General features: G+C 29.1%; 1 protein-coding gene across 1 annotated transcript; it reads right to left on the bottom strand.

Moving 5' to 3' along the window:
* Positions 1 to 13430: 13430 nt before the first annotated feature.
* On the bottom strand, positions 13431 to 14069 carry LOC107469664 (uncharacterized). Its single transcript, XM_016089045.3, has one exon. It carries the CDS (start codon positions 13988 to 13990, stop codon positions 13625 to 13627), a length of 366 nt encoding a protein of 121 aa, XP_015944531.1. The 5' UTR covers positions 13991 to 14069; the 3' UTR covers positions 13431 to 13624.
* Positions 14070 to 14432: the final 363 nt, after the last annotated feature.

Consider the following 14432-nt stretch of genomic DNA (forward strand, 5'->3'; position numbering starts at 1 on the left):
ACAGCAACTAAGTTCATATTTTCATCAGTAGCAAAAAGCAAAAGAAGTTAAAAAAGGAGGCCATAGATTCAAACCGCCTTCTACAGGCCATTCACAAACCTTCAATTGGCATGAGAGCTTGGTCTCAAAGAGATCAAGCTTCACAATTTGGAGAAAAGATCTAATGGCCAACAACATGGGTTCAAATGTCGTGGCTTACACACTCACTGAAGGTCAATCCAACAATAGACTTCCCTTCTTCAACGACGAGAACTACAACTATTGAAAGAAAAGAATGCAGATATTTGTCCAATCTATTGACTATAATATCTGAAAGATTATCATGAATGGTCAACAAATTTCAACAAAAATAAGTGCAGAAGGAATTGTGACACCTAAAGAAAAAGGTAAATGGAATGATGAAGACAAGAAAAAAGTGAAACTAAATGTCAAAGCAATCAACATGATACACTGCTAAATTAGTTTTGAGAAATTTCGAAAAGGTATCAAGGTGCAAAACAATAAAAGAAATTTGGGATAAATTCCAAGTCACTCATGAGGGCACTGAACAAATGAAAGAAATACGGATCGACATGCTGAGAAAAGAATATGAGATGTTTGCTATAAAGGAAGGAGAAACCATCGATAAAATGTTCGAGATATTCTCGGTCATCATCAATAGCTTGGACGCTATAGGGATGACTCGCGCCGAATAAATGCTAGTGAGAAAAATACTAAGAAGCCTTGCCAAAGAGTGGAAAACAAAAGTAATTGTCATTGCTGAGAGTGGGAAATAAAATTTTCTCCTGTAATTTTAACTTGACAGACATAATAGTAACTAAATTCCTATTCCAATCAGAAGCAAAAAGTAAAAGAAGTTCAAAAAGAATGTCACAGATTCAACCCTCCCTTCTCTAGGCTATTCACAAACCTTCAACCTCTACGTGGGATAATTTTTTAAATATTGAGGAAGAAACCACCCACCACTATAAGAAGGAAGATTCATAAGTGATGATCTAGTCATCATTTTCATCTATAAATACCACATGAAATTCATGTATTTTTTCAATCCCAATTTCTCATAAACTTATTTAAAACTTATGCTAACTTAAGTATCAGAATTCTTTGCAGGTACCCTCCAACCGTTCGAAGCTGACATGAAGCTATACCAAAGCACCTTCATCCCATCTTCGACCTCTTTTCCAAGCCCAAATCACAAACAATTTGTTTCAGATATACTTCAAAAACAGAAATATATTAAAATTTATTTTAATTATTATAAACAAAATTGAATCAAATTAAATATTAATAATATTTTTTAAAAATTTAAAAATATGAGATAAAAAATACATTTTCTCCCAAATGGTGTGTTGCTTAATTTTGGAACTCTAAGAAAAAGTTTTTCTTTCAAAAATGAACTATCTCCTCAACTAAAAATAGTGACAGTTACTGTAAAATTAAGATGGATAGATAAAAATAGAATTAGAAAATTATGAGAGAGAAAGAAAACTTTGTTATTAATTTTCTATGTGTCACTCAATATAATATAACATATTCATATTGATATTGCATACACAATATTTTTCTCAAAAAAGCCAAAAGACTACTTGAAATAAACAGCTATGTGTATTGTCTACTATATGTTATTCTTGGTATGTCATGAAACCACCTCTTTAGGATATGAAGGATTTAAAGTAAATAATAGAATATTATTTATCTAACTCACTTACTAATTAACTAAAACACATTATAAAAACTCATGTCTTATTAACTGATAATATTTTATACTTCGTTATGATAGGACATTCATATTTCATACTCGATTAAGTATGATAATGCTCCATGATAGGACATCCACAATAATAATTATTTTATAACACTTTCTCTTAGATTTCATTACAAATATGCCTCGTTAAAAATTTTTTAAGAAAAACTTGCAGGATAAAAAATTTGATTAAGAAAAAAGGAATACAATATTTTTTTAATGAGAATTGTTTAATTAAAAAACTTTATAAAAAAATCTAATGGCATAAAAACTTTGATGGATATCAGTGACTAAGAAAAGGCGGTTGATTCTTGACCTCTTTTTACTTTTCTTGATTAATCATGGAGTTGGATAAAACTTCTAGATTTTATAATGTTGCCTTAGGTGAAAAGCAGAAGATTATTTTATTTTGTCTCTTGTCGAAAGAAGAGCCAAAACAGAGTTACGTGCAAGGTGTATTTCTGTGAAGTATAGTTGGATAGAATAATCAGGAAATAATTTTGTTTTGTCTCCTAAAATTCAGAACTAGATACAGAGAAGAGAAAGAGAAGTGACGCAGCGATATATCCTGATTCAGCTACTCAGTGCAATGTAGCCTACATTCAGCTTTGGCTAGAAACTCACTTTAGCTTTCAACAGCAAAGTGTTCACCCAACTTGCAAGGAAATCCCTTCAGGATCATGACAACAAAACAGAAAAACTTACAGAAGATTTTTGAAATAAACATTGGCTTTTCTATAAGTCTAACTCTCTTGCCTTTTTTCACTTAATGGATTTTTCATACAATCCTTACAGTATTGCCTTTTTCATTGAAAACTAAGAAAGACTAGATTAAAAAAATGAGATATTCAATAAGAACCATGAAGGAGAAGAACGGTAAAAGCTCTATAAGCTATGAAAATCCAAACATTGTGCTTTCTCTCCTTACCTCAATCTTTGGCCGTTCACCCTTTTAATAGAGGAGTGAAACTTTCAAAGCTTGAAACTTTACTTTAGCACATTGGACTTCTTCTCCCAAAAAATCAGTAGTAATAGCGACGTCACAGAGGAGAAATAGAGTAAAGGTAGTGACTGAATCATACATGCATATACCTTCTATCTTCTCTTTCATCCTTTTTCAAATTATTTGCTGAATCTGAACCCTTCATTCTTGCTTTGACTCCAAGTTTGATTCTTGAACGTTGATTCACAGCAGAAATTTATCATCTTCAACATCTCCAACTTTTCATTTATGTGTATTTAAGGAGAAGATTTCTTTACTGAGATTCAATGAAGCACCAAGATAGAAATACTTTTTGTGACTTTTTCTTAGAATGTGATCTTTGCCTTTAGTCCTATCCTCTCTGACTTCTTCTTTTTACTTGGATTTGATAACTCCCTTTTGTTCTTTGATTTTGCCCTAGGTTAAAGCTTCCTTTTTTCTTTCTTTTCTTCTAAGCTTTCATATGGGTGTTGGAAGAGTGGGATGAGAGAGCAGAGAGAATCTTAGTTCGGTGGTGTGGTGTTTGGTTCAAAAGGAAATGGAACTCATTCTCCTTAGTTAACAACCAAGTGAATGGGTTTGGATATGAACTACCGATTTAAACTTATGATTGTTCTAGGGCAAAATTCTTTTTTCCCTTCTTTCTTGTAGTTCAGTTACTCATTATTTGGATTAAGAGTGATGGTATGAACGCTTGTTTAAGTTGAACCAATATTAGACTTCATTAGTTTGTTGGGCTTGTTTTTCTTGCTCCTTGGCCAGTGTGATTAAATTAATTTTTTGCACACTAAAGTAATCACAAATATAATTGACTTTTTAACCCAATAATAATATTTAGTCATCATCTTTAAAATGTTAGTTCTTCAAACTCAACAAACTTATCAAGAAAGAGGTAGTCTTTTTCTCTCTTGGTGACACCATTTAAGATTTCGAAAGCGACGCATTCTGATTGTGTACTAAATTCTCAAAGGAGGATGCAGGAAGTGACTTGGTAATTAAGTTTGCTAAATTATCACTTGAACAAATTTATTAAACGTCAATTATTTCTTATTTTAAAGGTTATGTGTGAAAAAAAAATTTGAAAAAAATATGCTTCATTTAGTCACCTTTGATGTATGCACTTTTGAGTTGAGCAATTGCCATATTATCTTCCTACAACGTTCTAGGAGCTATCTTCATGTCAGTTAACTCATATGATGATTGAATATATCCAATTAAACTCTTGAGGCAAAATCATTCATGACTTTATTCATGTATTGCAAGTATTTCAGAATGATTAAAAAATGTTGCAGCTATAATTTGCTTTGTAGATTTTCATGATATAACTATGTCACAAAGTGTAAATAATTATCCTAATTAAAATTTATTTTTATGGGGATCATATAGATAATCTGCATCTGTATAGTCAACTAATTATGATTTAGATCTATAAGAATAAAATAACTCTATATTAGTCGTTCTACGAAGATATCAAAACACATTTTTGTATCTCGCTAATAAATTTACAACAAATGCTATATCAAGACGTGTATTATTAGCAAGATACATTAGTGTACCTATGACACTAATATATGGGACTTTAGGATAAAGTGTTTCTTTATTTTCTTCTTTTGATCGGAATGAATCATTATTCATACCTAGTGATCTTACGATCATGGGGTTTTTACTTGATTTGATTTTTTCATATAAAATCTCCTTAGCATTTTCTCTATGTAAGTCTTTTGATGAAAAATATCTCTTTTGTTGCATATTCAATTTGAAGGCCAAGACAAAATTTGATTTTTCTAGGATCTTTTATCTTAAACTATTCTTTTAGAGCATTTATGATCGTTGGGATCTCTTTAAGAGAGCCAATGACATTTAAATCATCAACATACACAACAATTATAATGAATCCATCTGCAAATTATCTTGTATAAATACATGAGCAAATATCATTATTTTTGAACTCTTTTTTCATCAAATGCTCTATAAGATGGTTGTATCACATCCGTTCAGATTATTTTAATCCATATAAAGATCTTTGTAATCCAACCAAGTATAATCTTAGAGAATTCTCTTTTGATGATTCAAACATCTTTAATCCTTCAAGGGCTCTTATATATATATCACGATCTAATTATTCATATAGATAGGTCGTGACCACGTCCATTAAGTGCATATGATATGCAGAAAATCTAATCAAATAGATCAAGGTAATTGTATCAACTACATGAGATTAGGTCTCCTTATAGTCTATATCAAGTCTTTGTGAGAAATTTTGTACTACAATTTTATTATTCTCATTTTGTTTTTTTACAAATACCTCTTCGTATCCAACAGATTTTACACATTTGAGTGTTCAAACTACAAATCCAAAGATTTTAAATTTTGTAACAGGCTCTAATTTATTTTTCGCGACTTCTTTTCATTTTTGTTAATCATTCCTTCATTAGCATTATTCAATAGTTTTTTATTTAGATCCTCATTTTCATGCATAATATTTAACACAACATTATATATAATTATATTATCAGCAATTATTTTTCTTCAGTTTTTTTTTGAAAAGAAATAGTTTATTGAGATCTCATCATTTTGACAATTTTTAATTACCTGAATATACTTTGATGTTTTAATTATATCGTAATTTTGGATAACTGCACTACTATAGTGTCCCAACTATATCTTTGTCCTCCTCAACGAAAAGGGTATTGCCTCTTTATCACAATTTGTCCCTCTTCTTTTATGAGAATTTTTATCTTTAGAATTGACTGATCTGCCACACTTTTGACATGTGTTTTCACTATTGATCATTTGTCCAATAATAACATCAATTTAAAATGGATCATTTTCAGATAGGATATAAGATTTTGTTATTCTTTTTATATTGAAAAATACATCACACAATAAATTTGTAATTTTATACAAATGTATATTTTTTTGAACATCCAATTAACATTGTCTCGTACTGAGATCCAAATGTATTAATCATAATGAATTTCAACTCAACTCTTTTGTGAGGTGTTTATTCTATCTTCTTAATGTTGAAAACATTGTCTCATGAAAGTGATAATATGTAAATTAAGCTTTAAATACATCACCTATTTGTATCTCTAGTCTCTAGATACTTCACAATAAAAGGAGAATTATATCCAATATATATTTCTAATTTTTTTTGAGTTGAATTTGGTATGATTAAATGAAACAATTGTAACATATATCACGCATCCAAATATTCTCAAATAGGACATATTTAATTGTTGGCCATAAGCCTATTGTAAAAGAGAAAATTTTTAGTAAATTGTTAGCCATAAATGAATAAGTACTGTATTATATAAAATAACATACCCTGAAGTAGAAATGGAGAGATTCGTTATTATAAGTAAGGGTCTAGCAATTAACTGGAGTCGTTTAATAAGTGATTCTGCTAGCCTATTTTATGTATGAACATGAGCTACAAAGACTTGAGAGGTAAATTCACCAACATTATCAAGACAAATTATTTTGATTGAATTTACTATAAATTATGCTTTTAATTTTATAATTTGTGCAAGTAGTTTCGCAAACGACAAGTTGTGAGATGATAATAAGCACACATGAGACTATCTTGAAGATGCATCTATTAAAACCATAAAATATCTAAAAAATTCAAATGGTGGATGAATTGGTCCACATATATCACCTTGAATCCGTTCAAAGAATTCAGAGAATTTAAATCTAATCTTTACTGCTGATAATCTTATAATTAGTTTTTATTGAGAACATACAACTTAACATAATTCTTTGGATGGAAGAATTTTAGGATTCTTCAATGAATGCCCTTGTGAGTTTTCAATTATTCTTCACATCATTGTTACTTCAGGGTGACTTAATCGATTATGCCAAAAGATAAATTCATTTAGGTTAGTAAACTTCTGGTTTACTATAACATGTGATTCAATTGCACTAATATGAGTATAATATATACCAAAAGAAAGCATATGCATTTTTTTTAATATGACTTGCTTATTTGAATCACAATTCGTAATACAAAAAAACTCATTGTTATCCTCATTTATTGTCTTAATACAATATCCATTCTTACGGATATCATTAAATCTTAATAAATTCTTTTGAGACTTTGTAGATAAATAACACATTTTTTTATAATGAGTTTTGTTCCTCCAAAAAAAATAACAGTTCTTCTAGAGCTATCAATTATTTTACTTTTATCAATAATGGTATCAACACTTGTCTCTTCGTAGACAAAGTTAACAAAATAAATTTTGTTTTTAAAAAAAATATATGTACTTGCACTATTTGCAAGACAAGTGTCTGTTCCTTAAATCTTTATCATTTTCTTCGCAAGAAAGCATAAAGAACATGTGAAAATGAAATTCAACATATGATTTATCTTTAAAATTAATTTTCTTTTGAAATTCATAATTCCATAATTTTGTTAATGTAATGAGTTGAATCATTCTTATTTGCAAAACTATTTTATTTATTGTACACATATTATAATAGCAAAAATTTATTTATTTATTCTTTAAACCTTATATAGAAGGACAAATTTAAAGATAAATATATTTAAATATAAATAAATAAAAATATACATTAACATATAAAAATCAAACATATAACAAGAAAAAAAAATTATTCAACGTTTCTATTATTGATCAAATGACCAATATTTCCTTTAACATTTTCAAAGAAATTAGACATATTATAATGAGTTGTGGTGAGAGCATCTTTTGAAATAAAATTAGTTTCTATCTTTTTTCATTCCCTTTTAAAGATATTGGGTAAAGTTCAATTAAATGCTTTGGCATACGATAAATACGTGACCGATGACATTTACCACCATAATGATAACATCTAGTTTCTATATTCTTATTGTGTCTATTTTTTTTATTATCTCACTTTTTGTAGGATCTTTTATTATTGAAGAATCTTTTCTTCTTTCTTTTATCATATTTATTATTAAAGTAGTGACTTTTGTTAATTTTAGGATTACAATGTATCACATTCATTTCAAAAAATTGAGAAGAGCTAGAGGGGTCAATTTCATAACTTTTCATGAGCAATTCTTTATTCTACTCTGTCATAAGAAGACATACAATTAATTTAGAATATTTTGTAAATACCTTTTTTTGATATTGTTGCTGCTGGAGCATATTCAATATATGAAAGGTTGAAAATATTTTTTTCAATATATCTTTATCAGTAATATTTTTTTCACATAATTTTAGTTATGAAGTTATTTTGAACATTGCAGAATTATATTTCGAGACAGATTTAAAATTCTGCAATCGTAAATATAGCCATTTATATTGGACATTTGGAAGAATCACCAATCTTTGGTGATAATTCCTTTTCTCTAGGCTCTTTCATAGTTTTGCTGAATTTTTTATAGTAAGATATTTATTTTTTAATCTTTAGTCAAGATGATGACGAAGAAAAATTATTGTCGTAGCATTGTATTATTGTTTGCCTCTTAATAGCATTAGTGAAACCCATTAAGTCAAGGTGAATTCAACATTTACAATCTATGATAAATAATTTTTTGTAGAAATATGAAGTGGTTCAAATTCCAAATGAAAAAGATTTGACATAATTAAAATTTTTTATCTTAAGAGTCTCTCTGCTGATAACATGTTACGAAATTAAGATGGATAGATAGAAATAGAGCTAGAAAATTGTAAGAGAGAGTAAGAGAACTTTGTTATTAATTCTCAATATGTATCACTCAATATAACATAACACATTCACACTAATATTGCATATATAATATTCTTCTCAAAGGAGCCAAAAGACTACATGAGACAGATAGCTATGTGTGTTATCTGCTATATATTATTTTTGGTATCTCATGAAAACTTCTTTTTAGAATCTATTTGTAGATAAAGGTTTCAAAATAAATAATAGTAGGATATTATTTACCTAACTTACTTACTAATTAGTGAAAACACATTATGAAAATTTATGTCCTATTAATTGATAATATTTCATACTCCATTATGATAAGACATCCATATTCCATATTTCATTATGTATAATGGTGTTCCATGATAAAACGTCTACAATAAAAATTATTTTGGATTAACTACCAATTTGGTACTGAAAAGATTCAATAAAAAAGTCCCTAAAAGATGTTATTGACGAGACAATCTTTGAATGATTTAAAAATGCGATAAAAATAATCAATAATTATTATATTTTTTGAAAGTGACAAAAAAACTTTTGTATTTAACAAATGACGTATCCATTCGATCTGAATTTTTGTGATAAAATTTGAATAAATATAAAATGTGTATAAAAAAATTTGAAACAAAAATTGATTTTTATTTTATTTTATTTTTTTTAAAGAAATATGGTCATTCACAATAAAAAGAAACTTTTAGAAAATTTACTTAACATAAAATTATCAAATTTTAAAGATAAAAATATTTTATTTTCTATTAATGATTGTAAAAATTTGTATTAAGATTATCTCTAAAATTTTTTTTGAAAATATATATTTAATATCTAATTTTTTTGTCACATTTTAAATCTTTCGAAACCTATTTATCGATAACATCTTTTGAATTTTTTTTGTCAATAATATAAATTTTTAGGTATCATTTTGATTATTTATTTGAATTATTTTATAACAAGGTATATTTTTATATTTTATATCCAAAAAATAAGGTCTTTGGGCCTTCAAACTTGTGTTGTTATGATGGGCAGTAAAATATTTGTTATTTTGTGGGTGGCCTGCAAAATGTCCACTTTGCAAGATCGAGCTGAGTGATCATGACCCAGAAAAAGAAAGAGAGCGTGTTCTTTAGCCCAAACAAGGACGACCGATTAAGACTATTTTCAATTGTTGACTTCCCCTGTGGTTGCACACTTGCACTTGACTTACCCATACTACCCTTAGAAGTTGATCGGTGGGATTTTTTTTCCTTCTAATAATATTTTTGTGCGTGTCTTAGATGTAGGCCTGTTGTTTTCTTCCCATGGTCATTTCAGACTTCTTATACCCTTCGACTGTTGTATTCTTCTGATTTATATACATAATTTGCTGGCACCAAAAAAAAAAATATACATAATTTGCTAGATCTTTTTCAAGGATAATTATTTTAAAAGTATAAAAACTTCTTTTATGTTTGATAAGTAAAATAGACCCGGTGTTTGTCCTTGAGTTTTAAAATCATGTGGGACATAAGATGCTTTTCTTAAAGACTAATGTAACCTTAAATATTAATAAAAAAAATGAATGTTATGGTGCTTATCGTATTATACTTAAGTTATTAAAACGGATGAATAAATAATATTTAATAAATTTTATATAATTTATTTTTTATTTTAAATTTTTTATTTTTTATTTTAAAAGGTAAGTTAAGCAATTTAAGTACCACAATAAAGATATCATAGAATTTATAAAAAAAAATTATTTTGTCGATTTTTAGCAAATCGATGGTGGTTCGATATCTAGTGGTTTGAGAGCGAAACCTACTCCTCTTTACAGGTACTAATTTTCTAAAAGTGTATCAAAGTATTTTCGATTAGTTGAGTCTTGAGAATAAAACAAGATAAAATTTGTAAATCAATAAAAGAGATAAAAAGATAAAGTTTTTAAAAAGAAAATGGGCAGAAAATAAAAAAGATTTACATTGAAATTGAAAGAAAGCAGCCAAAAGACTTTGACATGAAAATTTAAAGATACTGAAACGTAAATTAGGCAAATAAGTAAAGAAGACTTTGAATGTAAATTTACTTGAAATGTAAACTTTACAAATGAATAAATTGAAAGAGTGAAAACATGAAAGGAATCCTACAGAAAAGTTAATTCGATTGCAGACTCAGAAATTTCTTGAAATATGAGTGTGCTTGAGTATTTTTTTGAGTTCAAAGTTCCAACCCTTATTCCCTAAAACTTCCTAGTATTTATAATTCACTTTAGGTAACTGCCAATTAATTACAATTAATTACAAAATTACAGTCTTAAATGCATTCTCCTTGGTAACCGTTTCCGCTTAAACGTTTTTCATGATTTTTTTTGCATCACGGAAGCCTATAACTTCTTCATTACCATAATTACTCGAATCACTTATTCGAATAACTTATTTCGATCATCTAACTCGAGTACCTTATTCGATTCAACTTGCTTTATTTATCGAAAGATTTTGAAATCGAATCTGCGCCGAAAACCTCTATTTAATGTTTACACATGCGTTTTTTTTAATCACTACTTATGTCTTCAACCGTTTTATCATTTTGAATCATTTATTTTTATCGAAAATATTTTTCGATGAACAAAACCACATACTACTTGCGTGTTCTTACCTCCTACCCAAAATAAATAAATACCGCTTGTGTTCTGTGTAGCGTCAAGTGTGTAATAGTAATACCACTCGTGTTTTCGGTGTGCTTGTAGCCTTGTATAGTTTTTTTTTTTTTACCCTTAAGTTAGAGCAATTTTATATTATTTCATTACATAAGAGAATACTATATTTAAAAAATGTCACAGTATTACAAAGAAAAATGATAAGGACTAATATATTTGATTAAAAAAATGGAGAATTGGTTAAATATTGATTCAGATTTAAGAATGCTGGTTATTTAATATTTTCCATACCAAAATAGGTCATAGTTTTCATCAATTGCTGCTTATTGCTTTTGCTCCGCACCGCATCCACTAACAGATTTTGTTTTTTATATTGAACTAGTTAGGGCATTTTTTTAAAATGTGGGTTGATGAAGTATTATTTTTAAATGTATTAATTAGATAAATAAAAATTGAATTGTTCGATTTGTGAAAAGTAAAGAAATTAAATCGTCCGATTTATGATATCGGATCGAAAGATTTCTATTAAAAAAAATAAAAAATTTAAAGTATAGAAATCGAACCCTCTAATTTGTATATTTTTTATACTTTTTAAAAATATTAAAAATTACAATGTTAAAATATATCACTACTTTTACTTTCATATAAAAAAAATCAGTAATTTACTACTAAAGTTGCAAACCTTTTTTTTAACAATAATAAAAGATAAAATATTCAAATTCAAAATATTGGCCTATGATTTTTCTGCTTTGTTGATTAGTTAAACTACAAGTGAATCCGGATACAGCCTGCCTGTAGCATGTTCCGATGTGTAAGTTACTGGTTATCGAAATATGATATAAAGCCAGACCAGGAGGGGAAAAAAAGAAAGTAAAAACTAAAAAGGTAATATCACCGTTGACAAATTGAGAATACATGAATATATTAATTTAGGATAAAGTATTAAATTAATTTTTTATATTTTAGATGTAATTCTGTTTTAATTTTTAAAATTTAAAGTGTTTTATTTGAATTTAAAAAATATTATTTAATTTTAATGTAGTTTGATTATGAGGTAAAAATTAAATAATTAATAAAATATTTTACGTAACGGCAATACAAATATAAGGTTAATAATTTAGAGATTCTAAAGACACAAAATTAACTGTGAATGGATCAATTTTATTTATTTATCATTTTTTTACGATTTAAATGAAATAATTTTTATAAAACTAAGGAGAATGATAAATAAATGTATTGATGATACATCTATGATTAATTGTGTACCTTTAGAGCTTGTTTTTATTCGCCAGATTATCAACCTTATTTTCTACTGTTATTATGCATGACATTCTATTAATTATTTAATTTTGACCTTATTACATTAAAATTAAGTGAAAATTTTTTTTCAGTTAAGATACTTTAAATTTTAAGAACCAAAACAAAAGTACACCCAAATATAAAAGACCAATTTATTACTTTAGCCGTTAATTATAATCTGTCCAAATGGTTTATTTGTAATTTCCAGAAAATTCTGAAATCCATTGTAATTTCCAGAAAATTCTGAAATCCATCAAAGCCAGAAGACACTGAAATATAGTGTGCAGTGTGCACATCCAGAAATCTCAATTCCAATCAAAATCGCAGCAACAATCACCAGATTCCTTGGCGCATTATAGGCATACTGAAGGGGCAAGACACTATTATTATTTAGGAAGAATTTTAAATATACGAGGTAAATCGATATTTCAATAATTTTAATTATGTTAATAAATATATAAACCGAAACATGGATGTTCAAGGTTTTTCCTATTATTTACTGTATTTTATTCGATAAAACTAACATTGTTACTATCAAACAGAGACCCCAGCGCCTCCGCATATAATATTCCCTATAGATGCTTCAGGAGACAGCATGTTGAATTTCAAAATTCAGATTCCTCACGTATTACGCACTCATACTACACATTTCTAATCGTTACCCATTCAACCGCCTCCACCTCATCATGCTTCAACTTAATCGATATTGGCGCTGGGATCCACAACCTTGAAGCTAAGTAAACTTGTGCAATAACCAAAGTCGCTGATGAGTAATTTCCACTTTTGTTATAATAATAATGATTTAGTTAACATACGTCTAAGGGCATATATAAAATAATATATTAAAATTTTTTATTAAAATATAAAAAATTTAAATTTTTAATGTATTTATTTTATATTTATCAAATAAAAATATTTAAAATTTTCGATAAACTTATTATGTGTCTCAGTTAAATCCTAATAATAATAATTGCTTCTAAGGTTTACCCAATTGTTGTCAGCTAACAAGACGTTCGCGTCAGATCTGACGCACCGACTATTTTAGAAAATGGATAACGCTGACATGCGATGCCAGCTACACTACGCTTGATGCTCTAATCAATAAGCATTCCACATTTATCAAATTACTAAATTTATGATTATAATCATAAGATCCTTAGTATATACACCACTAACATCAAATTTTACAATTATCTAAAACAGTCCGGTTCATCACCATGCGTCAACACTAAAACCTGACAGATCCACAAATTAAAAAAAAAAGGTACAGAAAGAAAAGGAGGATAAGCTGCTGCCAGCGCCGGAGAAGTCACTGTTCGGAGGAGAGATTGAAATCGGAAGCGAGCCGAGAAGCGATGGCGGAATGATACATGGTGTCGTGAAAGGTCTCTGTCCCCGTCGTCATCATCCGGAGCTGCCTCGCCTTCTCCTCTGTGAACCCGCCGGCGAACCGTGGTCTCGAAGACTTCGCCTCCGTCACCGCCAGGTTCGAATCCGACCGACTGGTCGCTTTGTTGTTTGTATCAATGTAATCAGGTTCGGAGGACCAACCGAACAGCGGGGTCCACCAGTTGGCGTTGGAGCTTCTTCGGCGGTCGGGATCGGATTTACGGCGGTCGGAGGCGGCACTTGCTTGGATTCCGACAGCGCGAATAGGAGTCACGGTGGCTGCCATTTTGGGAATTTGATCTGTGTGCTTTTTTTCTGTTTAGGGATTTGTATTTTTGGTAACTGTTCTAGGCTTCAACTGCCTCATGCCGTGCGCTTTTATAGCCTGATAAGAGGAAGAGGATAAGATTGGGCACGTGGCATTCTTACATGGAAAGAGCGTTGGTCGGTGTGGGGTTCACTCAAACACGCTTTTTTTATGACCTTTTTTTTCAAGTTTGACGGATTAAGGAAGGGGCCTTGCGTGTTATTGACGTGGAACGTGTCTTATTGGGCCTGGGCTTTTTATTGGGCTTTTTGGAGGATGACAACATGACAAAGAAGATAAGAGCTATTGGACAAGAAGCCAAGAAGGTCTCTATCTATGGGAAATTGGGAATTGACATGCAGAGTTCGTCTTTTTATCAAATATCAAGGGAGGATGGCAACATGGCAACTTTGGAAGAAGT

Source organism: Arachis duranensis, chromosome 1 (assembly GCF_000817695.3).
Source record: "Arachis duranensis cultivar V14167 chromosome 1, aradu.V14167.gnm2.J7QH, whole genome shotgun sequence".
NCBI classification, from domain to species: Eukaryota; Viridiplantae; Streptophyta; class Magnoliopsida; order Fabales; family Fabaceae; genus Arachis; species Arachis duranensis.

What these genes read in the sequence shown, in the direction of transcription:
- LOC107469664 (XM_016089045.3), bottom strand. Translation starts at nt 13,990, where the DNA reads ATGGCAGCCACCGTGACTCCTATTCGCGCTGTCGGAATCCAAGCAAGT.